A 21399-nucleotide genomic window follows, 5' to 3' on the forward strand; every position below is an offset into this window, starting at 1 on the left:
CATCGACTGCATCACGTCCTCCCGGAGAAATTCCTGAGGAATTTTCTTATTTTAAAAGAATTTTCCTTTTTTTTAAAATTATTTTTCGGTTACAAACAAACGGGGTCAAGTTACCTGCTGTTGGTAACTCCTCCTCCTTATTCTTCTTTCCTACTTGCTTGCTGGTGTTTATTTCGACAAAATATCTAATAAAAGAATTGTACACGATTTAATAGCAGTGGCTGCAATTGCCCGCAAGGGCTGTTGGCCGCTCTAACGGCGTCTGCCGCCAAAAAAAACGTTTTCTCCTCCCGGTACAATTCGGCAGACGGACGACAACAAATAAGACGAACGCCAGTCGATTTTCAACCAAATGTCAACAACGAGTTGCTGTCGTCACACCCAACAGCAAATTAAATGACAGAAAAGTGCTGGAGAATGTTGACCTGTTTGAGTGCGTTCGCGGGTCCCGTTTTTTCTTTGGTCTCTTATCGTGTCAGTCCTTGTCAGCTAATCGACCGAATTTTTCTTTTTTAAAATTTCTTCCATCCGGGATGGAAATGATCCCATTCCGGCGGCTATTCAATTCATACCGAACAGATGGGTCGAGCATTTCGAGTCCCGCGTGATGCCCACATCTCAGCCGGGCTCTTTATAGTATAGAGTTGAACGATCGTGATGATTATATGCCAGAAAATTGCCAATAGCAGTTTTTCGATTCGTTCCATTTCAAAGCTCGAGTTGTGCGTCTATAATCTCATCATCGCCTCCTTCACGTGATTTGAGACACTCAAAAGCGCAGGCCAACCACCAGCAGCAGCTGCTGCTGCAATCACTTTTCCCGCAGATGCCTTTCCTTTTATCCCGTGAAAAGACGTTGCACGCATAAATAAAGACCGCCGTGGCCAGCAAAAGGTAGGGCACGTTCCACATTGGCGGAATTACATATGCATCCGGATTGCCAGTATTTTTCTAAGACTCTTTTGTTTGCTTCCATATTTATTCATGAGGCAACAACAACAACAACAACAGTCTGCCCATCTTGTTGTCTACTGGAAAGCGTTTAAAACACACAAGTGACCCACTGCCGGCGGGAATTTTCGAATGTATAACGGGACGGAGCCAGCAGCGATACCGTAGATATTGTCTGGCAGACTCTACGTTCCGAAATGTGTTATATATATTCTTCCATGCAGCCAAATAATAACAAGACGTGTGAATATTTATACCATCAGTAGTAGTACAGCAACAACAACAATCTTGTTGGATGATTTATGATTGGAATGTCGCCGGCCATTTCGGTATGGTGATTATACTGAAATGCTTTATGCATCTGATATAATCAACAGGGGGGGAGGGGCATGGATTGAGAGAGAGAGTTATTGACCCATCGGGCTGCTGATTCAAGGCATTTCACCACCAACTGTTTCCTTGGAAATAAATTATGGCACAAACGTTGTGCATGGGTAGTAGTACCGTCTTCTTCTTCTAAATACAATAATGTGGCAATAATTCCTGCTGGTCCTTGCCATTTATTTATTTGGCACCGTTTCCGTTGTCTCTCGAATTCTTCGTGATTTATCTTTTCGTCTTTTTGTTCTTTTTCTCGTGAGTTTCCTTTTTATTGTCAGGGCCATTTTTCTTGGCCCGACATACACATCCATGTGTTGCTATCACCTCAAAAGAATATAAACGTCATTGGATATATACGCGTCTAGTGTGTCTTTCAATCTCTCTAGGCCATCAGTTTCATCTGTTCACCCCGCAACACTCACGCTGACTCACGCAGCAGGAGACGGCGGCGTTGAAAAACGAGCGAAATTCACAGCGGCTAGTGGCCATTTTGACAGTTGGTGCGGGTGGCGCAGCGTTTGTGCTTGACTTTGAGTGCACCCCACGACGGCCAGCACTGCACACACACCAAATCAATAACACAAGCCCAGCTGAAAGCCCTGAAAATTTTGTGGGACCCTGTATCTAGTGGATCAAAATGGAGGGAGCATTCGGAGCGGGTAAGGCAGGAACGGATTTTAACCCGGTGGAATTTGTCCAGCGTCCTCAAGTCATCCTCAGGTTGCTGAATATTGTAAGTTGAACTCGGCTATTTCATTTGCCAAATAATATCCCATAAAATTCAAAGCCGAAAGCTCGTTACGTTGATCGTACGCCAGCTAGTACCGCCTCTCGTAGTCTCGTTGGCCTTTTTTTGTTCAGGTGTATCGATTCGATGTGCGTCTGTTTTCAAATGTCTTTTTTTTCTTTCTCTCTATTTCCATGCAGCTCTTCTCCATCATAGTTTTTGGTTCAATATCATCCAAAGGCTGGACTTTTGACACAAAGAAGGAAATTTGTCTCTACAATTCAGACGCAAATGCTTGCAATTATGGAGTCGGGATTGGTAGGTCACCTTTGCTCAGCCACTACTCCCAATTACGTTTGAAAACTCTCAACTTCATTTACAGGTGTCATTGCCTTCTTGGCTGCGGCTACGCTGCTTGCTGGAGAGTATTTCTTCCCACAAATGTCTTCGGTGAAAACTAGACGCCACTATGTTCTTGGGGACCTTGCTTTCTCTGGTAAGTGCAGCGACCAAAGTAGAATCTGTTTCACCGATTTACTGGTTTTTGTGATTCAGGATTCTGGGCTTTCCTTTATGGAGTCGGTTTCATTTACCTTGCCAGTCAGTGGACCAAAACCGATAGCTCACCTGCAGCATTGGCTGCTGGCAACAATTTGAGAGCTGCAATTACTTTTTCGTTCTTCTCCATCTTCACTTGGGTAAACACACATCAATTCATTATAGAGAAGCTGTTTGCATCAATCACGTTTTGCTTTTCAGGCTGGTAGTTCTTTTTTTGCCTACCAACGCTACCGTCAAGGAGCTGAATCGGCCTTTGCTACTGCCTACGAAACTGGAATGGGTGGACCTGGAGGAGCTACTACGCCAGGATCAGGTAAATTCACCATGAAGTAGATTATCTATTAGCTCTTTATTGACGTTTGGTTCAATTCTTTCAGCTGGTGGTTATACTTCGTTCCCTGGAATGGGCACTACTGCAGATCCTATCGGTGGAGGCATGGGTGGTGGTATGGGAGGGGGTGCTGGTGGTGCAGGAGGCTATCAGGGCCCGCCGTTCTCATCAGCCGCTCGACCAGGTATTACCGCTTATAATCCCTAGTGAAAGGAAATTCGAGTACATTTTCATTACGTGTTATTACAGGTACCATCGGGGATTACCAGCCACCGACATATTAAGAGCCTAACGCACAGGCACGAAGAGAGTAAATGTGGTAACAGGAAACGAGCCTGATGCTTTATGGCATTCCAGAAAATAGTACTAAAAATCTCCCCAAGTTTTTTCTTTTTTTTTTTTTTGTTTTCTCTCTTGGCAATTAATTATTCAAGGAATATCAGAAATACGATCCTAGTCTTCGTGAATCTTGACGCGGTAGGCGTACCGCCACCATCTCAAACTCGCGCCATCCATATTTCTCATTGCCCCCTTCCCTCTTTCTGGTATTATTTGCTGAACTTAACACACACACTGGAAGAAAAAGGGAATTTCTTTGTTTGACAGAGAAGAAAGTGTCATCAGCATCAGTCGTTCTATAATTATCAAGGAACTAAATGTTTATCAATTTGGTGTGATTGTAGGCTAGTCCGTTTTTTTCCCGATATTGTTTTCATTCAGCACGTTGGTGTGAAATCTCATTAATTGGTTCGATCACACAAGTCTTATCACTTTAAACGTTCGTTTTCGCCGCCTCCTCCCCACACTAACCGCCAATCCCATCACTCTTATGATTTACAGCAATAAGACTATAAATTCATTCATTCTCGTTAGACGTATAACACAAAACGATTGCCTACATGTCCATCCCCACCCACTGACATCCGCTTTATTATTGGATAGTTCAAAGAGAAAAACAAGAGAAAAGAGGTCTACCAATTTACCAAGAATCTTTAGTTCAAGGCAGACTAAATTAGACTCTACGACATACTGGAGACATGTTATTTGTGTTCCTCCTCTCCTTCTTAATCACTCGTCGATGTATTATAGCAGATGTATTTGGTCTTGTTTTCTTTGTTGTTTTGGTCTGGCGATTCAAGAAAAACAAAAATAAATAAAAAGTATCATCGGCTTGGACTCCCTATGACTGTTTGACTTTATTATTATTTTTTTGATCCAGTACTATATAGGTACAAAACTGGACTCGTGCAGCACCCTGCGGAGTTGAACTGAATTCTTTTCTCTTTATAATACACAGTTAACCGGATTGTTCATTAGTGTAAGTACAATGTGTGTAGATTAATCTTTTTGGAATCCAACTTGATAATAACAGATTACAAAGTCTAGCCAGCAAAGGAATTCGGTGCTGTGGAGATGTGAACCAAACAGACGGCTTCGTGTTCAAACTTTATCACATTATCATCATCCATCATGGTCTTATAGGTGTTCCTGACGCTGTCTAAACATAAGAATTATATAGGTCTCTCACAGTCTGTGCCTTTACCTTAGAAGCCCTTTTCACGTCACGTTTCTGGATCGCTTTCTGCCAGCCAGTTTTTTCTCTAATCTACTTAACTGTATTATAGACATGAGCATTTGCGGCTGAGTTATTTTAATTACGCAATTCTTGAGTTTGACCTCTATTTTTATGCCTGCAACCTGCATCCTAAATAAATTTTCTTTTTTAAAATCTAACCCATAAGGAAATGTCAAAAGATAAGATTGAGAATGCTTAAGCAAGCGGTACAATAATGATCGTGTTTCTGAATTTATTATTTACAACTCTTGCACAAAATAAAAGATTTTTTTGCTAGCTCTCCGATTTCGAAATTTTAACAAATGAATCTTGATTCTTTGTTTGAATAACGATGAGTTGCATAAACAAATCTGTACTGTACATGTTTACAATCAGATAAACGGATGAAAAAACGTGAGTTATCGGCCTTTGTTGGGTAGAAATCCATATCGGGAGAGTTTGATTTGACTCCGGAATAATAGTCTTTTCGATTTCGATCAATTTCCGGATTTTGACAGGTGGCAGCACTGCTTCGTTGCCATGGCAATTGTTCCAAGTATACCAGTCAGATTAGCATCAGATTAGTATACCTTTCAGCTTTGCTCGAAATCAATTGAAATTCAGTTTAATTAAACTCACAGTCTATGGGAATTATTGGGAGGTCAGTGTTGTCTATTTCATTATTTGCTTATTGTCACACGACATCACTCAAATGAATGGAGACGACTATAATAATCACTTTCACAAATTATTGAAGGGGGACGCTCGTCCTAAACAATTTTCAACCGCAAAGACAAAATCGCAACCACGGAAACATTCAACAATAATATAGACAACATCAAAGAAACAATTTCGGCTCATTCAAACGGAAAAGATAATAAAGAAACGCATTTCAATTTGGACAGAATCTCTTGGACGATGAGTATGGAAAGTTGACGGGGGTAGTTTTTCTTTTGTCTTACAAGCGCCGCATGGATTCCTTTTGGAATTTATCTGCGATGAAACTAGAAAGACTTGTACAAGGGGTAACTTTCGGACCGTGTCGGTTGCTCGGGTTCGGTCCTTGGGCCGTCACACGCTGCTCAGCTGACATCAAGAATGGGCTGTTGGTGATGGAACGCCGCAGGGAGCCGTTGGGGCCGTTTGCCAGAGCGCGTTGCGGACCGTTGGGCGTGACGTAGTTCTCACTGGAAACATAAAGAAACAATCTGGTTCCATTAGTCGTCAGGTCCAGTGCAAACAGTTTTATTTCTACCCCAAAAGAGACTGGTTGGTTCCACGGTAAAGGGACGACGTCGGCGTCGTAATGGGTTGAAGCGTCGGTTTGCAACGATATCCGACGTCGTTGGGATCCAGCTCTTTCATCGGCGAGTAAAGATTGGCAATGTCTTTGAAGGTGGACATACAAGAAGGGCTGGACTTGAGCGACGACAGCGTCACCGTGTGTTTGATTCCGCTGGGTCCACAATTTAAAAAGTAAAAAAATCAACACAAAGTTGAGTGTTGACAATTGAAATGAATTTCCTACTACCTGAGAGTCAAGTTCTTGATGGTTGAGAACGATTCGTCGCGCTCCTGAGAAGCTGACAAGATCACCTGGGCCTTTTCCAGGTCGTAATCGGAGCTCTCCAAAGCCAATTGAATGACGGCTTCTTCTTCGTCGACAAAGAGTTTCTGCAGTTGGTCTTTCACTGCGTTATTTATATCCGGAAGAGCCGGAATAGAATTAATTTAATGTTTGGCTCCTATTTATTGGCTCCTATTTTATTACTCATTTGCATTTCGGCGAGGGAGGGGAGTTTCTTGACGGCGATGATTTCCTCCTCCTCGACAACGGGTTCTCTGTCGACGACGCTGGGAGTGGGTGAGAGTAGACTGCGTCGTGGGGTTAAGGGCGTCGGTTTATCTTTCTTTTGATGGCCCAGTGTCAGGAGCTGCTGCGTCACGGTATTGACGTTATTGTCCATCCTGATGCGACGTTCAATAGAAATAATAATTAATGGGCTCGACCATAAAAAGGAACCCCCGGCAGTCGTCGTCCGACTATTAACAATGAAACGGACATTACCCGACCAGCAGATCCAGCAGGAAATTCTCCTCCGCCGCTGGGAAGACGCTCTTTAAATACCTAATGATGCCGGCAGTGGTTTTTTATTATGTAATTAAAACATTGGGAAGGAGCAATTATATAGAGCGGTTAATATTACTTTAATTTGATCTTGGGCGAATGGGTAATGGGTCGATTGGGCAATGGCGAATGCAGTGGGGTGTTGCTGGTGGTGGAGAAGGTTCCGCCGAGTTTGGAGTTTCTGCCACTGTCGCTCATCGTCTCACTCCAGGCGTGAAGAGACGCTGGCACGTAATAAGTCGGTGGCAGGTGTCGGGCAGGCGGAGTGGCAACCGACGAAGGGCCGGGCATCGTCAACGGATACTTGAGCACTTGCAGCGCACTGACAACCACAGCTTCTCGGTAATGGTATCTGGAAAGAATCAACGTGAAAGTGTACACACGTCTCGCCTAGTTACTAATAATACGCCACTCGACGACGACGACAACATCCCCTCCACCGTGAAAATATAGACATGACATTTGGCTTTGCTGGCAGGGAAAGAGCTGGGGGGGATCAATATGTCACGACGATGAATCTCGCCGCCAATCTAAAAACAAAATAACCGCCGGAAACGGGCGGCCGGCAGCAACTGTCGACTATTACCCATTTTCCAAGCGAGTGGAAACGGCGCTCTTTTTAAAAACTCTGCCGAGTAGAAAAGAAAAAGAAACTTTTGCTTTCACCGTCTTTCCACCTCAATAGGTGCATTGACAATCAAAAGGAAGAGGGAGGGAAGTCGACCATCCAATGGCAGAGGGGCGGGAATTATCGATCGACTGGCCAAGACGTTCATCATCGGAGAGAGTTGAGCGTCTCTGCTTCTCTCTGTTATTGTTTGCTGCTGCGAGATATCCACTCACCCGTTTGCCTCTTTCGGCTGGCCGAAGCCAATCGATCACGCCGTTGCATCATCATCGGCAGTCTCAGTTGTTGGCTCAAACTCTTTTATCTCTTTTTCCTCTTTAATTCCCATAAGAAAGAATAAGAAATGGACTTACTTGATCAAAAGTTCTCTGACGTCGTATTCCCTTGCGGTCGGAAACAAAGAGCAGATGCGTTGGAGCATTGATTCGACATTAGTGCCAGGGCTACTACTGCCGACGGCGGCGGCTTTGTCGGCGTGACGGATCAGTTGCATTACGTCCGAGCGCTTATTGACAATGGTGCTGGACTGGAGGAAGACCCTCGGTGAATTGGGAGCCGAAGCGAAACCTCGGCTGGCCTGCAGAACGATGGCGTCCCTTTTGGCGTGAGTCGTCGTCGTCGTCGTCGCCGGAAAGGCCATTATTATTTTCTTCTTGCGTTGCAATTAAAAAGATTAAATGTTTGGATTGGGTTTTTATGGCCCGGACATTTACGACACTATGTGTAAGACTATAGACTGTAGAAACGACCATAAAAGGGAGGATTAGTGTATTGGTAGTACAAGTAAACCGCTTTGTTTGTCTTGTCTCATCGTTCATTGATGAATCGCTGCTCGGCGTTAGAGGGGGAACACACAATGCCTTAGTTAATATTGGACGTCCTCTAGCACGTCGTTTTTAAATATTCAAACCAAAAAGTTTCTTGTGTGGGGAGGGGAGAGATAATAAGTAAGTGCCCTTCTGCTTCTCCCTTCTATTATATTATGAAGAGCTTTTCAGTAAAGATTCATTTCCACCCCTTTGCTGGCACTGATCCGGATTAATTTTTCAATAGTTTGCGGCCCAAGATGTTTGTGAATGGATTGGAAATTGAGAACTTGTGCGCCGCTCCTTGTATATACGCTCCTTAATTAAAAAACACAAGGAGGCTTGAACCGACTTTGAATAATTATCCGGCGCATTATTCAAAAGTTTCCTGCACGTACGTCTACTGGGACGAAACAATCTTTGACACGGCCAACTTTTTTGGGTGCCTACAACCGCCGTTGTCAGCCGTTGATGGAACGAGTCAACAACTTGCGCCTATGTGTGTGTGCAGCACACTAAATCAACGCGTGTCGTGTCGTGTCGTCTACCCTATTCATGTTACACAACGTGCAGACTCGGGAGACTGTGTCAAAGTGACGCGCGGAGGGGAAACGCGGAATTTGTTTGCGCTGCGGTCGAGCAATTCCCCCACTACACCAAACACAATCCCCGTCGCCCGCGTTTATTTTATTACAACCCTCCGTGTTCAAACTGCAGTTGAAATAAAGGGGGGTGAAGAGCCATAACAATAATTATAAAAAGAAAACAAAATTCGACACTTTGTTTTTGAACGAAAAACTCACAGCTTGATAAAAACACACGTTGGTTTTGTCACGAATACACAAACAGCAGCAGAAGAGGATCGAGCGCGCGTGTCGTTTGCCTTCGACTTGAAAGTCAACTACAAGCCGCTGGCGGGCAACAACACACATATATGAGAGAGACATGTACAGCAGCAAATCCTCCTTTGCTGCCTTTCCTACCCTACAACACACACGCACAGGCAACTGTGCTCTCCTAGATATAAATCCCCCCCCTCTCTCTAGCTGCTATTGCTATTGCAAGCAAAGTCGGGTAGGAACGTGCCTTTGTTGCGACCGATTTATTGATTGAACGAACCAAGAAACTCACGGCGCATGTGCCGACAATCTTTTCAATTTCACGACGCCCTTTATCTCTCCCTCCCTCCCTCCTAAATAGGATAGACTACCTTCAAGACACAATCACCTTAGACTCTTGTTATTTCTCCTCATTGTATTTGAAACGATCCCTATCGATGTCATCATTAAAACACCAGTGCCACGAAAAACACGCCATCATTCACCTTCTGCAATTGGACGATATGCTCAGCACATCACGCAATATGTTTATATTCCCGTGCTCATATATACCCGACGGGCTGCGCTCATGATCCAATCAAGTCTCGTTAGGCAAGGTATAACCGTAACAATTACGTGTACATGGCGGCGGGGTATTGGGTGATGACGAATGATATGCTGGCGTGAAGAAAAGTAACATTGTTTTTCAACCCGATAGCTCTCGCATGTCTCGGAACGATATCTTCGGTGGAAATCTGAAAGGAAAAACTGCGTGAGCTGAGCGGACTGCGTAGAACCCTCCCCCCTCAGGGTTTCTTATTTTGCCTATATTCGATTAGGAGCTAGGTGGTTCACAGAATCACGTAATCCAATTGTCAAGGGCTGCATTTTTCCTATGCAAAACACAAATAATGTGTTGCGCAATAGAGCCACTATAGTTCAGCCAAGAAAAAGCTTTTATTTGAAACCTAATTGAATTATGCCATCGAGGGGATGCAAATGTGATTTTGCCAACATGGAAGACCTCAGTTCAGCCTTTACTTTTTTTGCTCTTGTCAACTTGGCCTCAATCCCTCCTGTCATTATGAATTCCTTTTTTAAACATATCTTGTTTGCGACTAACAAAATCCCAAACGCCTTATTCAATTATACAATGAACAAACAATTACTGTCCGAATTTTACACTGCTACGATCAAAAAATGTTTTAAAGTTTAATTCAATTTTTTCAACCAGTTAAACACAACTTTTTATTTTATTGATCAGCATTTTTTATTCAAATAACTTCCGCAATTTTCAGATGATCGGTGTAGTTGCATAATTGAACGCCAGATGGAAATACGTTTACAGATCATATCTCTCAGGTTGGATCTCGAAATTCGAAGTCTTGACGTTACCTGGTCAATGAGGCTGTTATCTTTTGGTTGTGTAAACTCTCAGTTTTAAATGAAATTTGCGTGGACTTAACTGTACAAAAAAATGGAAAAAAAGAGTTATTGTGATCACGCGGAACAATCTAGTTTCTCTGGACTTGGGGAGTTGTCGTCGAAAGCAAATCTCAACGGGGTTTCTAAAGGGCTCACTCGTCTCACTTCACTTGTGACGGAAGATGTGAGAATATACTTATCATTTAATAATTTAATCACACTTGACGGCAAGCAAAATCAAAATAACCAACACATTTATTTTTCTTTGGTTTGTTCATCCAGGCCCACTGTCAAGAATGTCAGATTCCAGGACGAAATCTCTGGCTTTGTTTACATTGTATGAATTTAAATATTAAATTGTTAATTAAAACAAAATAATTACCAAACATTTACATTACAGCAAAATGCTATCTTATTCTCTGTGGAGAGACTCACAAGGACCACAGCAGTGACCACTTTCAAGTGTGTATAATTATTTCGATTCCCATCTGATATGTGCATTATGATTATCCATCGTATCTTATTGCAGGACTACAATAACCATTGCTTACATTTGAATTTAACTACCTTCAGAATTTGGTGTTACAAGTGTGAAGGTGAAATGTTGCCTCTAAACAATGACCCAGCCATCAGTCAAAATCTGTTGACTTTGTTTTCCCAAGAAAACACATCAGATCAGCTGATGAGACTAAGATGTGAGACTCAGGGTATATTCAATTATTGTTATTTCGGTACCCAACAGCAAATTACAATTTGGTTTCCATTCAGGAATTGTTGGGCTCCAAAACCTAGGAAACACTTGCTATTTGAATGCAGCCCTACAAGCTTTATCGAATGTGCCTCCCATGACTCAGTACTTTCTTGAATGCATGCCTTCCACAGGTATATGAGTTCTTCTTTGGCCCCTTATTCATTTACTATTGATCACCATCCCATTTTCTCCAACAGATAAAGACAAGGAAGTCAAAAGAACTTCATTAGCAAAAGCATACAGAACTCTAATACAAAATGTGTGGAGTGAGCATCCTCCCTCATCAATTGCACCAACCTCAGTTCTTTATGCAGTTAAACTGGTAAGAAAAACATGAAAAATATCTTTTGGTCTGGGAATTCTTACAAACTTACATCTAAAACGTAGGTATTTCAAATGTTTCGCGGGTTTCAACAACATGACTCGCAAGAGTTCCTCAGATGTTTCATGGATCAGCTTCACGAAGAATTGAAAGGTATGACTCTATTAATAAGGTAGCTTGCCGGGAAAAAATGCTATTAATATTTTTATAAAGAACCTGTATTTGATGCCCGAGAGCCAGAGGGCGTCTCTGAAACAAATTTCTCAGACGAAGATTCCGAACAGTCTGAATCAGAGTCATATTTGACTTGTGATTCAGGAGTTAGCGATGACGAAGGCTCATCTCAATCCTGCTCAAATGCAACCTATCACTCTGGATCTCGCAAGAGGACTAGAAGCTCATCAGATAGTGAATTCTCCGATGCATTAGATCGGTAAATTGAACATTTTTTCTCCCTTGTTCGGAAAATGAAACTATTAAATTGTATTCTTATTTAGATCTCCGTCCCCTCGGAACACTTCTGTTGAAGGAACTGCTAGCTCTTCTATTAAATTTCGTAGTATTGTTTCAGATGTCTTTGACGGGCAAATCCTTAGTTCTGTCGAGTGTCTAACTTGCAATTTGGTACGTTTTTTCTATTTTATAGTCTTTTATCGAAATGGTTTGTAACATCCACGTTTACATTTTTCAGATTTCTAACCGATTGGAGACTTTTCAAGATCTCTCTTTGCCGATTCCCAGCCGAGAGCAATTGCTTGTCATTCATCAATCGGTACCCCAAACACAAAGCCAAGGTGAAGATCAGGTAAAGCACTGTGAAAATGAATCATATTCTACCAGTCGAGATGAATTTGTTGATATCCTGTTATATAGGGCTGGATGTCTTGGATGTGGAATTACGTTTGGGGTTGGTTCTGGGGACCAAATGGTCGTCTTAATGACTGTTTGTCTGCATTCTTTAGTGCCGATGAACTAAAAGGCGACAACATGTATAGGTAATAAAAAAAAAACTATCTTATCTTGAACGAAATAAGAGTAATAAAAATTAATATTTTACAGTTGTGAGAAATGCAAAAAACTGCGCAATGGAATCAAGTTTTCAATGATAGAAGTGTTACCAGAAGTCTTGACAATTCACCTGAAACGCTTCCGCCATGAGCCCCTCTTCAGTTCTAAGATCTCCTCACACATTTCATTTCCAATTCGTGGCTTGGATATGAAGCCTTGGATAAGTCGAGGTACAACTCATTCATTCATTTTTTTTTCAACCACAAAGACATGTCTTAATAATTCTGCTTCATTGGCGAAAGACTGTTCCTCTAAAATAACCACCTACGACTTAGTGGCTGTGATTGTGCATCATGGTACAGCTGGTGGTGGTCACTATACCTGTTATGCTTTGAACGAACCCTCCTCGCAGTGGATGGAGTTTGATGACTCGTCAGCCAGACCGGTATCGGTTGAAACAGTTGCTAATTGTCAAGCCTATGTCCTGTTCTATCAAAAGCGAAGAACAAGCGAAATGGAAGATTTTAGGCGACATATTGCCAATCTAACCCAACAGGAGCTAGAGGCGCGATCAAGTAAACCGTCGATTAGAATGTTCTCAAACGAGGCATGATATGTTATTTTAAATCTTTCCAGATGGAGGTCTCTTGCAGTTTTACATTTCGTGCAAGTGGTTCTGCAAATTCAAGACGTTTGCTGAACCAGGGCCTATACACAATCAAGATTTTTTGTGTCCTCATGGAGGCATTCAACCGTTGAAAATCGAAAGATTTGATGAAGTTTGTTTACCAGTCAGTGCTGTTGTTTGGGAAGCTTTGCATACGAGGTAATAATTATCAAGAGAAAACTGTCTAGTAGGGCGAAAAATGAATGAAATTTTGTTTATGCGGCAGATTTGGTGGCGGTCCCGCTTGCAATCGACTTTTTAGGTGCCCAATTTGTCAACAGAAGCAAGAAGTGATGGATAAAAGACGAAGAGAAGAGCTGGACACTTTTCTCGAGTTGCAGAGAGATTTTCAAAATGAAAAGTCCTCCGTTCCTATTTATGCCATTGCTATGAATTGGTTTCGCAAGTGGGAAAATTTTGTCAAGAATCGAGACTCCGCACTGCCCGGCCCGGTAGAAAATTTACCGATAACTATTTTACGGAACGGTAACCGGATCCTAAGGCCATGTAAGTTTTTAGCGTCTATAACCACGTTTATTTGAAATTGGTCGTAATGAATTGTTTGATTTTCTTGTCAATAGCCTCTGATTTTGCGCAGTTATCGGCGGCTCTTTGGCACTTGTTTCATTCACATTATGGAGGAGGACCTGAAGTCGTTATACGTTCTTAATTTCCTGAATAGTTTGAAAAATTTTATTTAACAACAATTTGATAGTCTAATTAATCCACCACCCACATATCAACAGCATTTACAATGTGAGGCATACAACCCATAAAGCAGAAACAAGAAATACAGAGCCAAAGAACTGCTCATTTGAAATCAGGTGCGTCACGGGTCTTTTTTTGATTTTCGATAATTTGAACAGTTGATAAATGGCAATGACAATATGTAAAAGATCTGGTAACATGAAAAAAATGTCCCTCAGCACTTGATGCAGTTCACCTTCCTGTTTGATTACATTCGTAACAAACTGATCCCACCCAGCAGTTAATACATGAAGGACTGCAATGTCCATGATCAAAAGTAATTTGCCAGATGATAATTCAACATTAAGATCAGCAAGTTTCAGCACGAAATATGTGCTACAAATTTCAGTAAAGGAAAAGAACAATTGATGATAAAATTGGGAATAGAAATCATCATTGTAGTAGTTGACATAACCCCAAAATGAATAATAGTGAGAGTAAACTACACTAGCAAACAATATGAACATGGTGTAACGAAGCTCTTTCCTACACCACAGCTGCAACAGATACTTTAGTGATTCATAACAAGCAATAACATAGAGAACTGTTAATAACCATATTTTTGCAGACTGTTCAGTTGAATTGAAGTACATGTGTTTGTAACCACTGATTCCTGCTTCATAGTTCCCTGTAACAAAAACATTAAACTATAGTTGTTGCGCAAATTACACCTGGTTACCAGAAATACCTTTGAAAACAGTATCCCAGCATGAGCACGAGCAAGTTTTTCTGTCAATTTTTCTGTTATATTGTTTCCATAATCTCGAAAAAATGTTCATGTGAATGACAGGAATAATGAAGGGAAGCAAGATGGCTAGAAAAACAATCCAAAAGGCCGGCTTTCTGTAGGGAGCCCATGTCAAAATTGCTCTAGACTGATGAGAGAGAAAATTTCGGAGCATTTTTCAATTCACCACTGACTTATTATTTGAACACAGCACTTTATTTATTGATAAATGACAAGTTGACAAGCAAAAAACTATTTCAAAACTCAATAAACATTGTGTCTGCATGTCTTGGCAACGGAACACACCCTACACTGGCGCCAGATCTAATTTGAGTCTCTCTTTTTTTCCCCTCTAAAAGCGGAATTGAATTTTGACTTTTATCTTGATTGTGTTAGGATAATTGCATGGAAAATCCGCTTTTATCTGAGAAAAATGAATGACAAAACAAGTTAAGATGATTTGAGGTTTAAAATGAAACTTTATTTGTATCGCATAAGAGTGAAAATGAAAGCCGAAGCCATGTTTGGGTTTCGGTCTTTCGACTGAATAAGTTACCAAAACATATAAAAATTATAAGAAATAAGAAAATAAGCCCAAAAAATTAACCATAGCATGAAAGCCATTTCATATAAAGTTATTGCGAAAATCGCCAAAATTTCGCGCATTGGCATTCTCACCACTGGTAGGTAGGATGTTTCCGTGTTTGCAATTAAAACTACTATTGTCGTTGGGGCTGTCGAGAAATTAACGACTCTGTTTCGTCTTGTATTACACAGACAGAATACAGTGGAGAAATACACGTGGGAAAGTGAATGAGAGTTTAGACGAGAGAAAAGACGGAGCCAACGACCAGTCGGTGAGTGAGAGTGCAGGACGCGAAGTGGCCTTTTTAGAACAAAGCAAGGGGGGTTCTCACATTAGGGGGTGTAATAGGGTGCAAAAATGAGGGGAGGGTGGTGCAACGTTGCTAAAATAATCCCAATCCGTTCAATAAAGGCCGAGCGCGGGTGAGAAAACCGCTTCTTTTGTTTTGAGTGGTTTGGATTTAGGGGGAGGGGGTCAATTTAAATTAAGTATGGCTGATGGCTCGAAGATTAGTGTCGTCTGCTTTTCTTCTGTTTGTAGAGTTTCGAAGAAGAGACGAAGATTAAGATAATTACAAAGAAAACGATCACTTGTTTGGAAACGTACACGGGGCTGCACGAAAAAATAGGGCAACCAAAAAATAATAAAAGTGTGTTCGTCTTGTGAACTTTGGTGTCTGTCGGCCTTCCATGCCTACTCCATGCTGTTTGGCAGGTAAATAATAAGAATACTTATGGGATGATTATGGGAGCTTTAAGAGTTAAACGGGAACCTTACTAATTTGTGAAATGTTAGTTCCTTATTAGCATTTATCATGTAAGCCACCTGTCGATGCATGGCAGTTTGTTTGCACTGTAACCTTCTCCCTTGTGCAGATTTGAGGCCTGAGCCAGCCATCATAACATCATGGTCCTAACATCATATGCAAGTTTTTCGTGTGCTGGTATTTACCTGACCCTGCCTGACCCTCAGCAACAATATCAGTATCATCGCTAGGATAGTGATGGTATCATCACAACTGCTGGATATTTTGATGATGCATGACTTGCATAAATTCAGTGTATTACGTGGAAACCTTAAATTCTCCATTTATTAACAATTATGGTTTACTCACTGTTTCATTAGCAACTTTTCCTTACTTGTTGTTTCTGTCAATATTTATTGTAACCCATTTTTTTATTTTTTATTTAGATAAACAGTCTCCCGTTTGATTGGAGAAACTACCGATGTCGGTGTATTCACGTGGACGCCCTTTTTCCTATCCCGTCTGATTCAACTCTTCAGCGGATGGATGGAGAGTGGATGCCTGGCCGTATTTCCCTGGCTTAAAGGTAAGAAAAAATATACTATTCTTACTATTTGACTATTTGGTGGCTTTGATATTAAATCGTGATATAGTACGGAGTATGGTTATTCCTGAGCTAGGTGGTTGACGTTTTCTTTTGCCATTTTTTTTACTCAGTCAGGGTTCGTTAAATAACTCAAACTCAAAAATATGTAGAACGACTACAGATCAGGCCGGATAATGCCAATAACCGATATTATACCTAGACGTGATAATCGCTAGATTTTCCACCGATACTGAACTTTGATTCGAAATGTAGCCTACGTATCATTATCTTGGCTTACCCTGCGGACTTTTAACCAGCAAACTCCGTCTGCCTGCTTTTAAAGTCGATTGTGTCATGATCCTTCTGATCCATATCTTTTTTTATTGGACACAAAATTGATATTACCTATTATTCAAGTGATGGGGGAATTAAAAAGTTATAGAAAAATGCAGCGAATCGCCAGTTGCCTAACAATTATTGTTGTGTTGGGTGTAATTGAAATTGTTTCATCCTATAAATTGTGCGACGACTTGACATCATGTAGCGAATGTATCAATGAAAAATCGTGGTGGCTCGGTCAGAGCTGCAGGTGGTGTCGCAAGAACAACCAGTGTCACGCTTACATGTCAATGCGGAATCCTTGTTTCGAATCCGAAATTCTGCACGATAGAGTGAAAGACTGGCAGAAATTGTGCAGTTTCCCGTTATTCTCAAATTATCGATACGATCCTGAATTAAGTTACAAAGCTCTGGCCGCCTCCACTGCAACTTATTTTTTGCCTTCGCTGTGCCTCACCTTCTTGATACCACAGTCACAATTTGAAGTCATTAGCGAATATTCAGTGAAATGCCATTGGTTGGATACGAACCTCTGCGAAGCGTACATTGCCATTTCCCATTCTGAACAAACCCTTGTTGTAGCTTTTAGAGGATCGGTTACCTGGTCACAGGTCTTTGCTCAACTGACAGGGACTTTCAATATTATCAAAACGAAATTTATCGAAGAGGGACGAGTGCAAGATTATTATTACAAAGCGTTCATGAGATTGTGGAATTTTGGATTGGAACGAGATATTGTGCAAATGTATGAAAAATATCCCGGCTACAAGGTTCTTGTTACTGGGCATTCTCTCGGTGGGGCACTGGCATCGCTTGCAAGTCTATGGATGACATACTACGATCACATTCCCACTAATCAGTTGTTCTTGTATACCTTTGGAGCGCCCAGAGCTGGTGATGTGGAATACGCGACTATACACGGTCGCTATGTCACTAATAACATCAGAGTAGTTAACGGATACGATGCAATTCCTCACTATCCCTCACGAACCGTTTCCTTTTTCAGACTAGCTCCGTATCACCATGGCACTGAAGTTTTTTATATCGATGCTTCCGACTACAACAGCTCATACAAAGAGTGTCGTGGAAGATTCATGTATAACGAACAATACGAATGTGGGTGGAGTCATTTTTCACTTCGCTCGTTCGACATGAATTATCACACGTCATACTTTAATCTTCAAGTTGGGCAGTTTTGTAAGGACAACGAAGAACAGGTACGCAACCTCCATAGATTCACAACATACGGTCTTGGCGTAATCTTGTTATTGTTCTGTTTGTTAGCTCATAGCTGGCGATGCATTGGCCAAGCAACGACAAGTTCAAGAATTACAAAACACAAAACCAGAAAAAGCCAAAAAGAAGCATCGACGGAAGAAAGAGAAAGGACCCAAATGGTACTAACAGTTTACAGTCAGATTAAATAAAATTTGACCTTAGTACCGGTACTTAAAGCTAAAAGATCAATTACCACTTATATATGCATACTGTATTGGTTGAAAATACAAATTTGGCATTTAGGGCGCATCCGCATTATACTGGATCTTAAAAAAAGATTTTTCGCGTCAAGGTGCTAGTCACGCTCGGAATCTGCTTTGTTCCGCCGTCGTTCAATTCAAGGGCAACTTTTCTCTGCACGTTGGTCAACATCGAAAGGAAATCTATTTTCCCCTCTATTACCTGTTGAGACGACAGTTCCTCACAAAAGGCTTTGATAAATGGTTTCCGGTAAGCAGTGTGTCCTAGGAGAAATGGGTTGAATCAAGTTCATAATTCGTTATCAAAATGATTATCTTTACTTGGAGCCGTAGAATATGCAGTTAAGAAATCGGCGTGGGCTGGTAATCTGTAAACAACATTCTTGGATTTAGACAACGGTCCGTCAGTTTGTGTTGCAGTGGATTGCATCACCTTTGTTCCTGTGTCTTGTTGATTACCCCTGCAAGCCTGTTGATGAATGATGAAACAAATTTACTTTATTTTGATTCATTTGATATGCGGCAAACCTGAAAAATGAACAGTTTAGGTTTTCCTGCCAAACTTGGACATTGCTTGGTGATGAAGAGCAGTCGCAAATCATTGGAAGGATAATGCGTATCTTTGGAGTATAAATGGTCGTTAAAAAGACCATGAGTCATAACGATAATTAAAATGCAATCGCTTTTCCTCAGATCGTCTTCCCTGCTACAGACTGTAGATTTAAAAAATGTTATTCGCTCTAATCCGCTTTCTATTTTTCATTCTATTATTATGAGTCTACTTACGATCGTTAACTTTTGTTTTTATTTCCTCGTACGTGAAATCGGAAAAGATTTCAGCTTCAAACTTCAATTGAATTAAAGCGTCTCTCAGATTCTCAGCTGTCTTGTGGCTGCCAGGTCGTGAATTCAATTCTAAATTTGAATTAAAATTTTCATGAGAAAAGATTAAGGCATAGCCTCGCTTTTCGTGATCCATTTTGTAAAGCTCGTCAGTTTTATTTACGGGGACAGGAATGGGTTCATTATCTTCCTCACTTGGAAATAATTATTTCAAAACATAATTTCAGTTAGAGCAAAAATAGTCAGAGTCAATATTTAATATTACCAGCATTTACCGTATTGGAATGGTGTTTGGATTTATGTCAGCGCCTGAGTTGTTTGATACTACTGCGTCCACTTTGACTTGAGAATCCATCGTCATGGTAGTACGAGTTAGTAAAACTAATCAATATAAAAATTACTACTTTTAAAAGTGTCGTTAGTGCGTCCAACAGAGCTCAAGCTCACTGACAAACTGAACGGAAATGCCCGTTGTTTATACACCGCCGAACGAAATCCGTTGTATCAATGGGTATCTACAAAATGTGTCTGCTTGTTTAATCCCGTGAATTTCTTGGTAACTTATCTCTGAATTGCCATTTAAAAAAAATGTCCTTTTTTGGGGGGGTGGGTCCTATTGCTTTGCCTTACAAAAGTTTTTGACTGTTATGTTATTTTCCAAGTTTATCGGTTTACGCAATGAAATAAGGACCAAGACATGTAATATTGCTCATTGCTCGTCGGGTGATTGAAAGATTACTCATGTTTTGTTTCTGTTAGTCCTATCAGTATCAATCACGTTCACACTCTTTGAAAGCAACGCAAGCACCACTTTTAAAAATGTAAAGTAATATTTAATAATACTTATATTAAAATCTTTTTAAAAACATTTAGTATAATCCATTTATATTAGTTAATTAAATTTTTTTTTTTTTTTTCAGTAGTCCGCCCAGTGAAGTAATGATTAAATTTATGCGACGATGCCATTCATGGCCAACAACATCAAGGACAGACGTCGGCCCCTTCTCACAGTCGCTCGCTGCCGGGCATGTTGTTTTGCTCACCGCGTTCGTTACATGTGCTGATCTCAAATAGCTCTGTTGCTATACAAGGAAAATAAGCTTTCCAAACATTCGGTAGATTTCGAATTTAAAGTTCCCGATTCAAGATGAAGTTCTATGAGATGGGAATAGTATTAAAGCATCCGTGGGACCAGGTCGTCCAATCTTTTTGGCAGCGCTATCCTAACCCATACAGGTAACTAAAGTGTATGTGACTTCCTTATCTTCCCATCCACTTAATGTGTATGCATTTGGCAGTAAGCATGTTTTGACAGAGGACACCGTTCAGAGAGAAGTGGTATCTGGGAAGTTACGTTCTATCAGATTCCTCACCAAAACTGGTCAAGGCCCACGCTGGGCAGACAAGTTTGTTCCTCATTCTCTTGTAGGAATTATTGAGGAGTCGATTGTTGATCCAAAGACCCAAACTCTAACAACATACACCCGAAATATTGGCTACAGCAAGATAGTGGTATGTTTTCAGTTTGCTTTATTGTGATTTGATTGATTAAATTTGTACCATTAGTAATCTTTAACAATCTTATATTTTCAGAGCATCACCGAGAAAGTAGAATATCACCAAGATCCAACAAACCCCCAACAAACTATTGTGCAAAGAAAGGCCTGGATTGAGTCACAGTTCCATATTGGAACACTGAGAAGACCAATTGAGGCTTTCATCTATGACCGCTTTAAGAAAAATTGCACCAAGGTGATTTTGCATTGTTATTGTTATTAGAAATCCACCAATAATTGCTATAATGTATAATTTTTATCAGGCTTCCAATGGATTCCAGTGGGTTTTGTCCAAAATGTGGACCAAAGAACCAGTCACTCCACCAGTCATTCTTAACGATATTGCTCTCGAAGCCGCTAGACGAGCTACCACCATTGCTTCCCATGCTAACGTAAGACTCAGCTCCTAAAAAACAAAACAAAAACCTTTTTCTCTTTCATCACTTGTATTGTGTTGCACACTCGGAACGCCATTAGCCTTTCATGCAATATTAAAACACCTTAGATGGTTTAGTTGGAGCTCCTAAAGACCAAATGTATCAATAAATCTTGTACACGAAACACGATTACTTCTAGGAAGTTATGACATTTAATTCTTACTTTTGTTGTGTAAGGGTATATGGTCAACTCGTTGACAAAAATTAAATACACTCGTTTCTTTACGTTCTTGATTTATTTGTCTTGAACTTATTTTTATGATGTTTTGTATTATCGATTATTTGTCTATGCTTGT

The 21399-nt window shown here is 40.9% G+C and overlaps 7 protein-coding genes across 7 annotated transcripts; 4 read left to right on the forward strand and 3 right to left on the reverse strand.

The window, feature by feature from the left end:
* Nucleotides 1–1886: 1886 nt before the first annotated feature.
* On the forward strand, nucleotides 1887–4127 carry LOC124311996 (synaptogyrin-1-like). The gene is made up of 7 exons (XM_046776383.1): nucleotides 1887–2065; nucleotides 2260–2377; nucleotides 2442–2555; nucleotides 2615–2757; nucleotides 2819–2933; nucleotides 2998–3135; nucleotides 3201–4127. Exons 1-7 carry the CDS (start codon nucleotides 1970–1972, stop codon nucleotides 3233–3235), a joined length of 759 nt encoding a protein of 252 aa, XP_046632339.1. The 5' UTR covers nucleotides 1887–1969; the 3' UTR covers nucleotides 3236–4127.
* A 919-nt stretch (nucleotides 4128–5046) lies between these two features.
* LOC124312624 lies at nucleotides 5047–7917 on the reverse strand. The gene is made up of 7 exons (XM_046777105.1): nucleotides 7616–7917; nucleotides 6714–6986; nucleotides 6575–6634; nucleotides 6278–6474; nucleotides 6038–6197; nucleotides 5762–5962; nucleotides 5047–5693 (listed from the first exon to the last, which is right to left on the reverse strand). Exons 1-7 carry the CDS (start codon nucleotides 7900–7902, stop codon nucleotides 5465–5467), a joined length of 1407 nt encoding a protein of 468 aa, XP_046633061.1. The 5' UTR covers nucleotides 7903–7917; the 3' UTR covers nucleotides 5047–5464.
* A 2296-nt stretch (nucleotides 7918–10213) lies between these two features.
* LOC124310776 (ubiquitin carboxyl-terminal hydrolase 20-like) lies at nucleotides 10214–14132 on the forward strand. Its single transcript, XM_046774749.1, has 16 exons — nucleotides 10214–10495; nucleotides 10594–10648; nucleotides 10712–10773; nucleotides 10841–11018; nucleotides 11080–11193; nucleotides 11260–11384; nucleotides 11450–11537; nucleotides 11598–11817; nucleotides 11882–12008; nucleotides 12076–12189; nucleotides 12258–12379; nucleotides 12444–12622; nucleotides 12695–12967; nucleotides 13029–13218; nucleotides 13286–13566; nucleotides 13641–14132. Exons 1-16 carry the CDS (start codon nucleotides 10364–10366, stop codon nucleotides 13727–13729), a joined length of 2349 nt encoding a protein of 782 aa, XP_046630705.1. The 5' UTR covers nucleotides 10214–10363; the 3' UTR covers nucleotides 13730–14132.
* LOC124310780 lies at nucleotides 13739–14847 on the reverse strand. Its single transcript, XM_046774754.1, has 2 exons — nucleotides 14495–14847; nucleotides 13739–14434 (listed from the first exon to the last, which is right to left on the reverse strand). Exons 1-2 carry the CDS (start codon nucleotides 14706–14708, stop codon nucleotides 13809–13811), a joined length of 840 nt encoding a protein of 279 aa, XP_046630710.1. The 5' UTR covers nucleotides 14709–14847; the 3' UTR covers nucleotides 13739–13808.
* A 1615-nt stretch (nucleotides 14848–16462) lies between these two features.
* Nucleotides 16463–18203, forward strand: LOC124310777 (lipase ZK262.3-like). The gene is made up of 2 exons (XM_046774750.1): nucleotides 16463–18006; nucleotides 18074–18203. Exons 1-2 carry the CDS (start codon nucleotides 16870–16872, stop codon nucleotides 18191–18193), a joined length of 1257 nt encoding a protein of 418 aa, XP_046630706.1. The 5' UTR covers nucleotides 16463–16869; the 3' UTR covers nucleotides 18194–18203.
* Nucleotides 18204–18256: 53 nt separating this feature from the next.
* On the reverse strand, nucleotides 18257–19882 carry LOC124310779 (caspase-1-like). Its single transcript, XM_046774753.1, has 6 exons — nucleotides 19558–19882; nucleotides 19386–19491; nucleotides 19054–19304; nucleotides 18796–18980; nucleotides 18589–18736; nucleotides 18257–18531 (listed from the first exon to the last, which is right to left on the reverse strand). Exons 2-6 carry the CDS (start codon nucleotides 19469–19471, stop codon nucleotides 18335–18337), a joined length of 867 nt encoding a protein of 288 aa, XP_046630709.1. The 5' UTR covers nucleotides 19472–19491; nucleotides 19558–19882; the 3' UTR covers nucleotides 18257–18334.
* A 188-nt stretch (nucleotides 19883–20070) lies between these two features.
* On the forward strand, nucleotides 20071–21337 carry LOC124310782 (PRELI domain-containing protein 1, mitochondrial-like). The gene is made up of 4 exons (XM_046774756.1): nucleotides 20071–20346; nucleotides 20409–20622; nucleotides 20704–20862; nucleotides 20930–21337. The coding sequence occupies exons 1-4, from the start codon at nucleotides 20258–20260 to the stop codon at nucleotides 21074–21076; spliced, it is 609 nt and encodes a 202-aa protein (XP_046630712.1). The 5' UTR covers nucleotides 20071–20257; the 3' UTR covers nucleotides 21077–21337.
* Nucleotides 21338–21399: the final 62 nt, after the last annotated feature.

Source organism: Daphnia pulicaria, chromosome 8, assembly GCF_021234035.1.
Source record: "Daphnia pulicaria isolate SC F1-1A chromosome 8, SC_F0-13Bv2, whole genome shotgun sequence".
Lineage (NCBI taxonomy): Eukaryota > Metazoa > Arthropoda > Branchiopoda > Diplostraca > Daphniidae > Daphnia > Daphnia pulicaria.

Excerpts from the sequence above, each read along its gene's own strand:
- LOC124311996 (XM_046776383.1), top strand. The coding sequence starts at position 1,970 with ATGGAGGGAGCATTCGGAGCGGGTAAGGCAGGAACGGATTTTAACCCG. Across the intron at positions 2,758-2,818 it reads TCTTCTCCATCTTCACTTGG|GCTGGTAGTTCTTTTTTTGC; the intron begins GTAAACACACAT and ends TTTGCTTTTCAG. Across the intron at positions 3,136-3,200 it reads CTCATCAGCCGCTCGACCAG|GTACCATCGGGGATTACCAG; the intron begins GTATTACCGCTT and ends GTGTTATTACAG.
- LOC124312624 (XM_046777105.1), bottom strand. The coding sequence starts at position 7,902 with ATGGCCTTTCCGGCGACGACGACGACGACGACTCACGCCAAAAGGGAC. Across the intron at positions 6,475-6,574 it reads CTGCTGGATCTGCTGGTCGG|GATGGACAATAACGTCAATA; the intron begins GTAATGTCCGTT and ends ACGTCGCATCAG. Across the intron at positions 6,198-6,277 it reads CCTCGCCGAAATGCAAATGA|TGAAAGACCAACTGCAGAAA; the intron begins GTAATAAAATAG and ends TAAATAACGCAG.
- LOC124310776 (XM_046774749.1), top strand. The coding sequence starts at position 10,364 with ATGGAAAAAAAGAGTTATTGTGATCACGCGGAACAATCTAGTTTCTCT. Across the intron at positions 11,194-11,259 it reads TGAATGCATGCCTTCCACAG|ATAAAGACAAGGAAGTCAAA; the intron begins GTATATGAGTTC and ends TTTCTCCAACAG. Across the intron at positions 12,190-12,257 it reads AAAGCCAAGGTGAAGATCAG|GGCTGGATGTCTTGGATGTG; the intron begins GTAAAGCACTGT and ends CCTGTTATATAG.
- LOC124310780 (XM_046774754.1), bottom strand. The coding sequence starts at position 14,708 with ATGCTCCGAAATTTTCTCTCTCATCAGTCTAGAGCAATTTTGACATGG. Across the intron at positions 14,435-14,494 it reads CTGGGATACTGTTTTCAAAG|GGAACTATGAAGCAGGAATC; the intron begins GTATTTCTGGTA and ends TTTTTGTTACAG.
- LOC124310777 (XM_046774750.1), top strand. The coding sequence starts at position 16,870 with ATGGGGGAATTAAAAAGTTATAGAAAAATGCAGCGAATCGCCAGTTGC. Across the intron at positions 18,007-18,073 it reads GTAAGGACAACGAAGAACAG|CTCATAGCTGGCGATGCATT; the intron begins GTACGCAACCTC and ends TCTGTTTGTTAG.
- LOC124310779 (XM_046774753.1), bottom strand. The coding sequence starts at position 19,471 with ATGACGATGGATTCTCAAGTCAAAGTGGACGCAGTAGTATCAAACAAC. Across the intron at positions 18,981-19,053 it reads AAAAACAAAAGTTAACGATC|TCTGTAGCAGGGAAGACGAT; the intron begins GTAAGTAGACTC and ends TTAAATCTACAG. Across the intron at positions 18,737-18,795 it reads CTAAACTGTTCATTTTTCAG|GCTTGCAGGGGTAATCAACA; the intron begins GTTTGCCGCATA and ends ATTCATCAACAG.
- LOC124310782 (XM_046774756.1), top strand. The coding sequence starts at position 20,258 with ATGAAGTTCTATGAGATGGGAATAGTATTAAAGCATCCGTGGGACCAG. Across the intron at positions 20,347-20,408 it reads CGCTATCCTAACCCATACAG|TAAGCATGTTTTGACAGAGG; the intron begins GTAACTAAAGTG and ends TGCATTTGGCAG. Across the intron at positions 20,863-20,929 it reads TTAAGAAAAATTGCACCAAG|GCTTCCAATGGATTCCAGTG; the intron begins GTGATTTTGCAT and ends AATTTTTATCAG.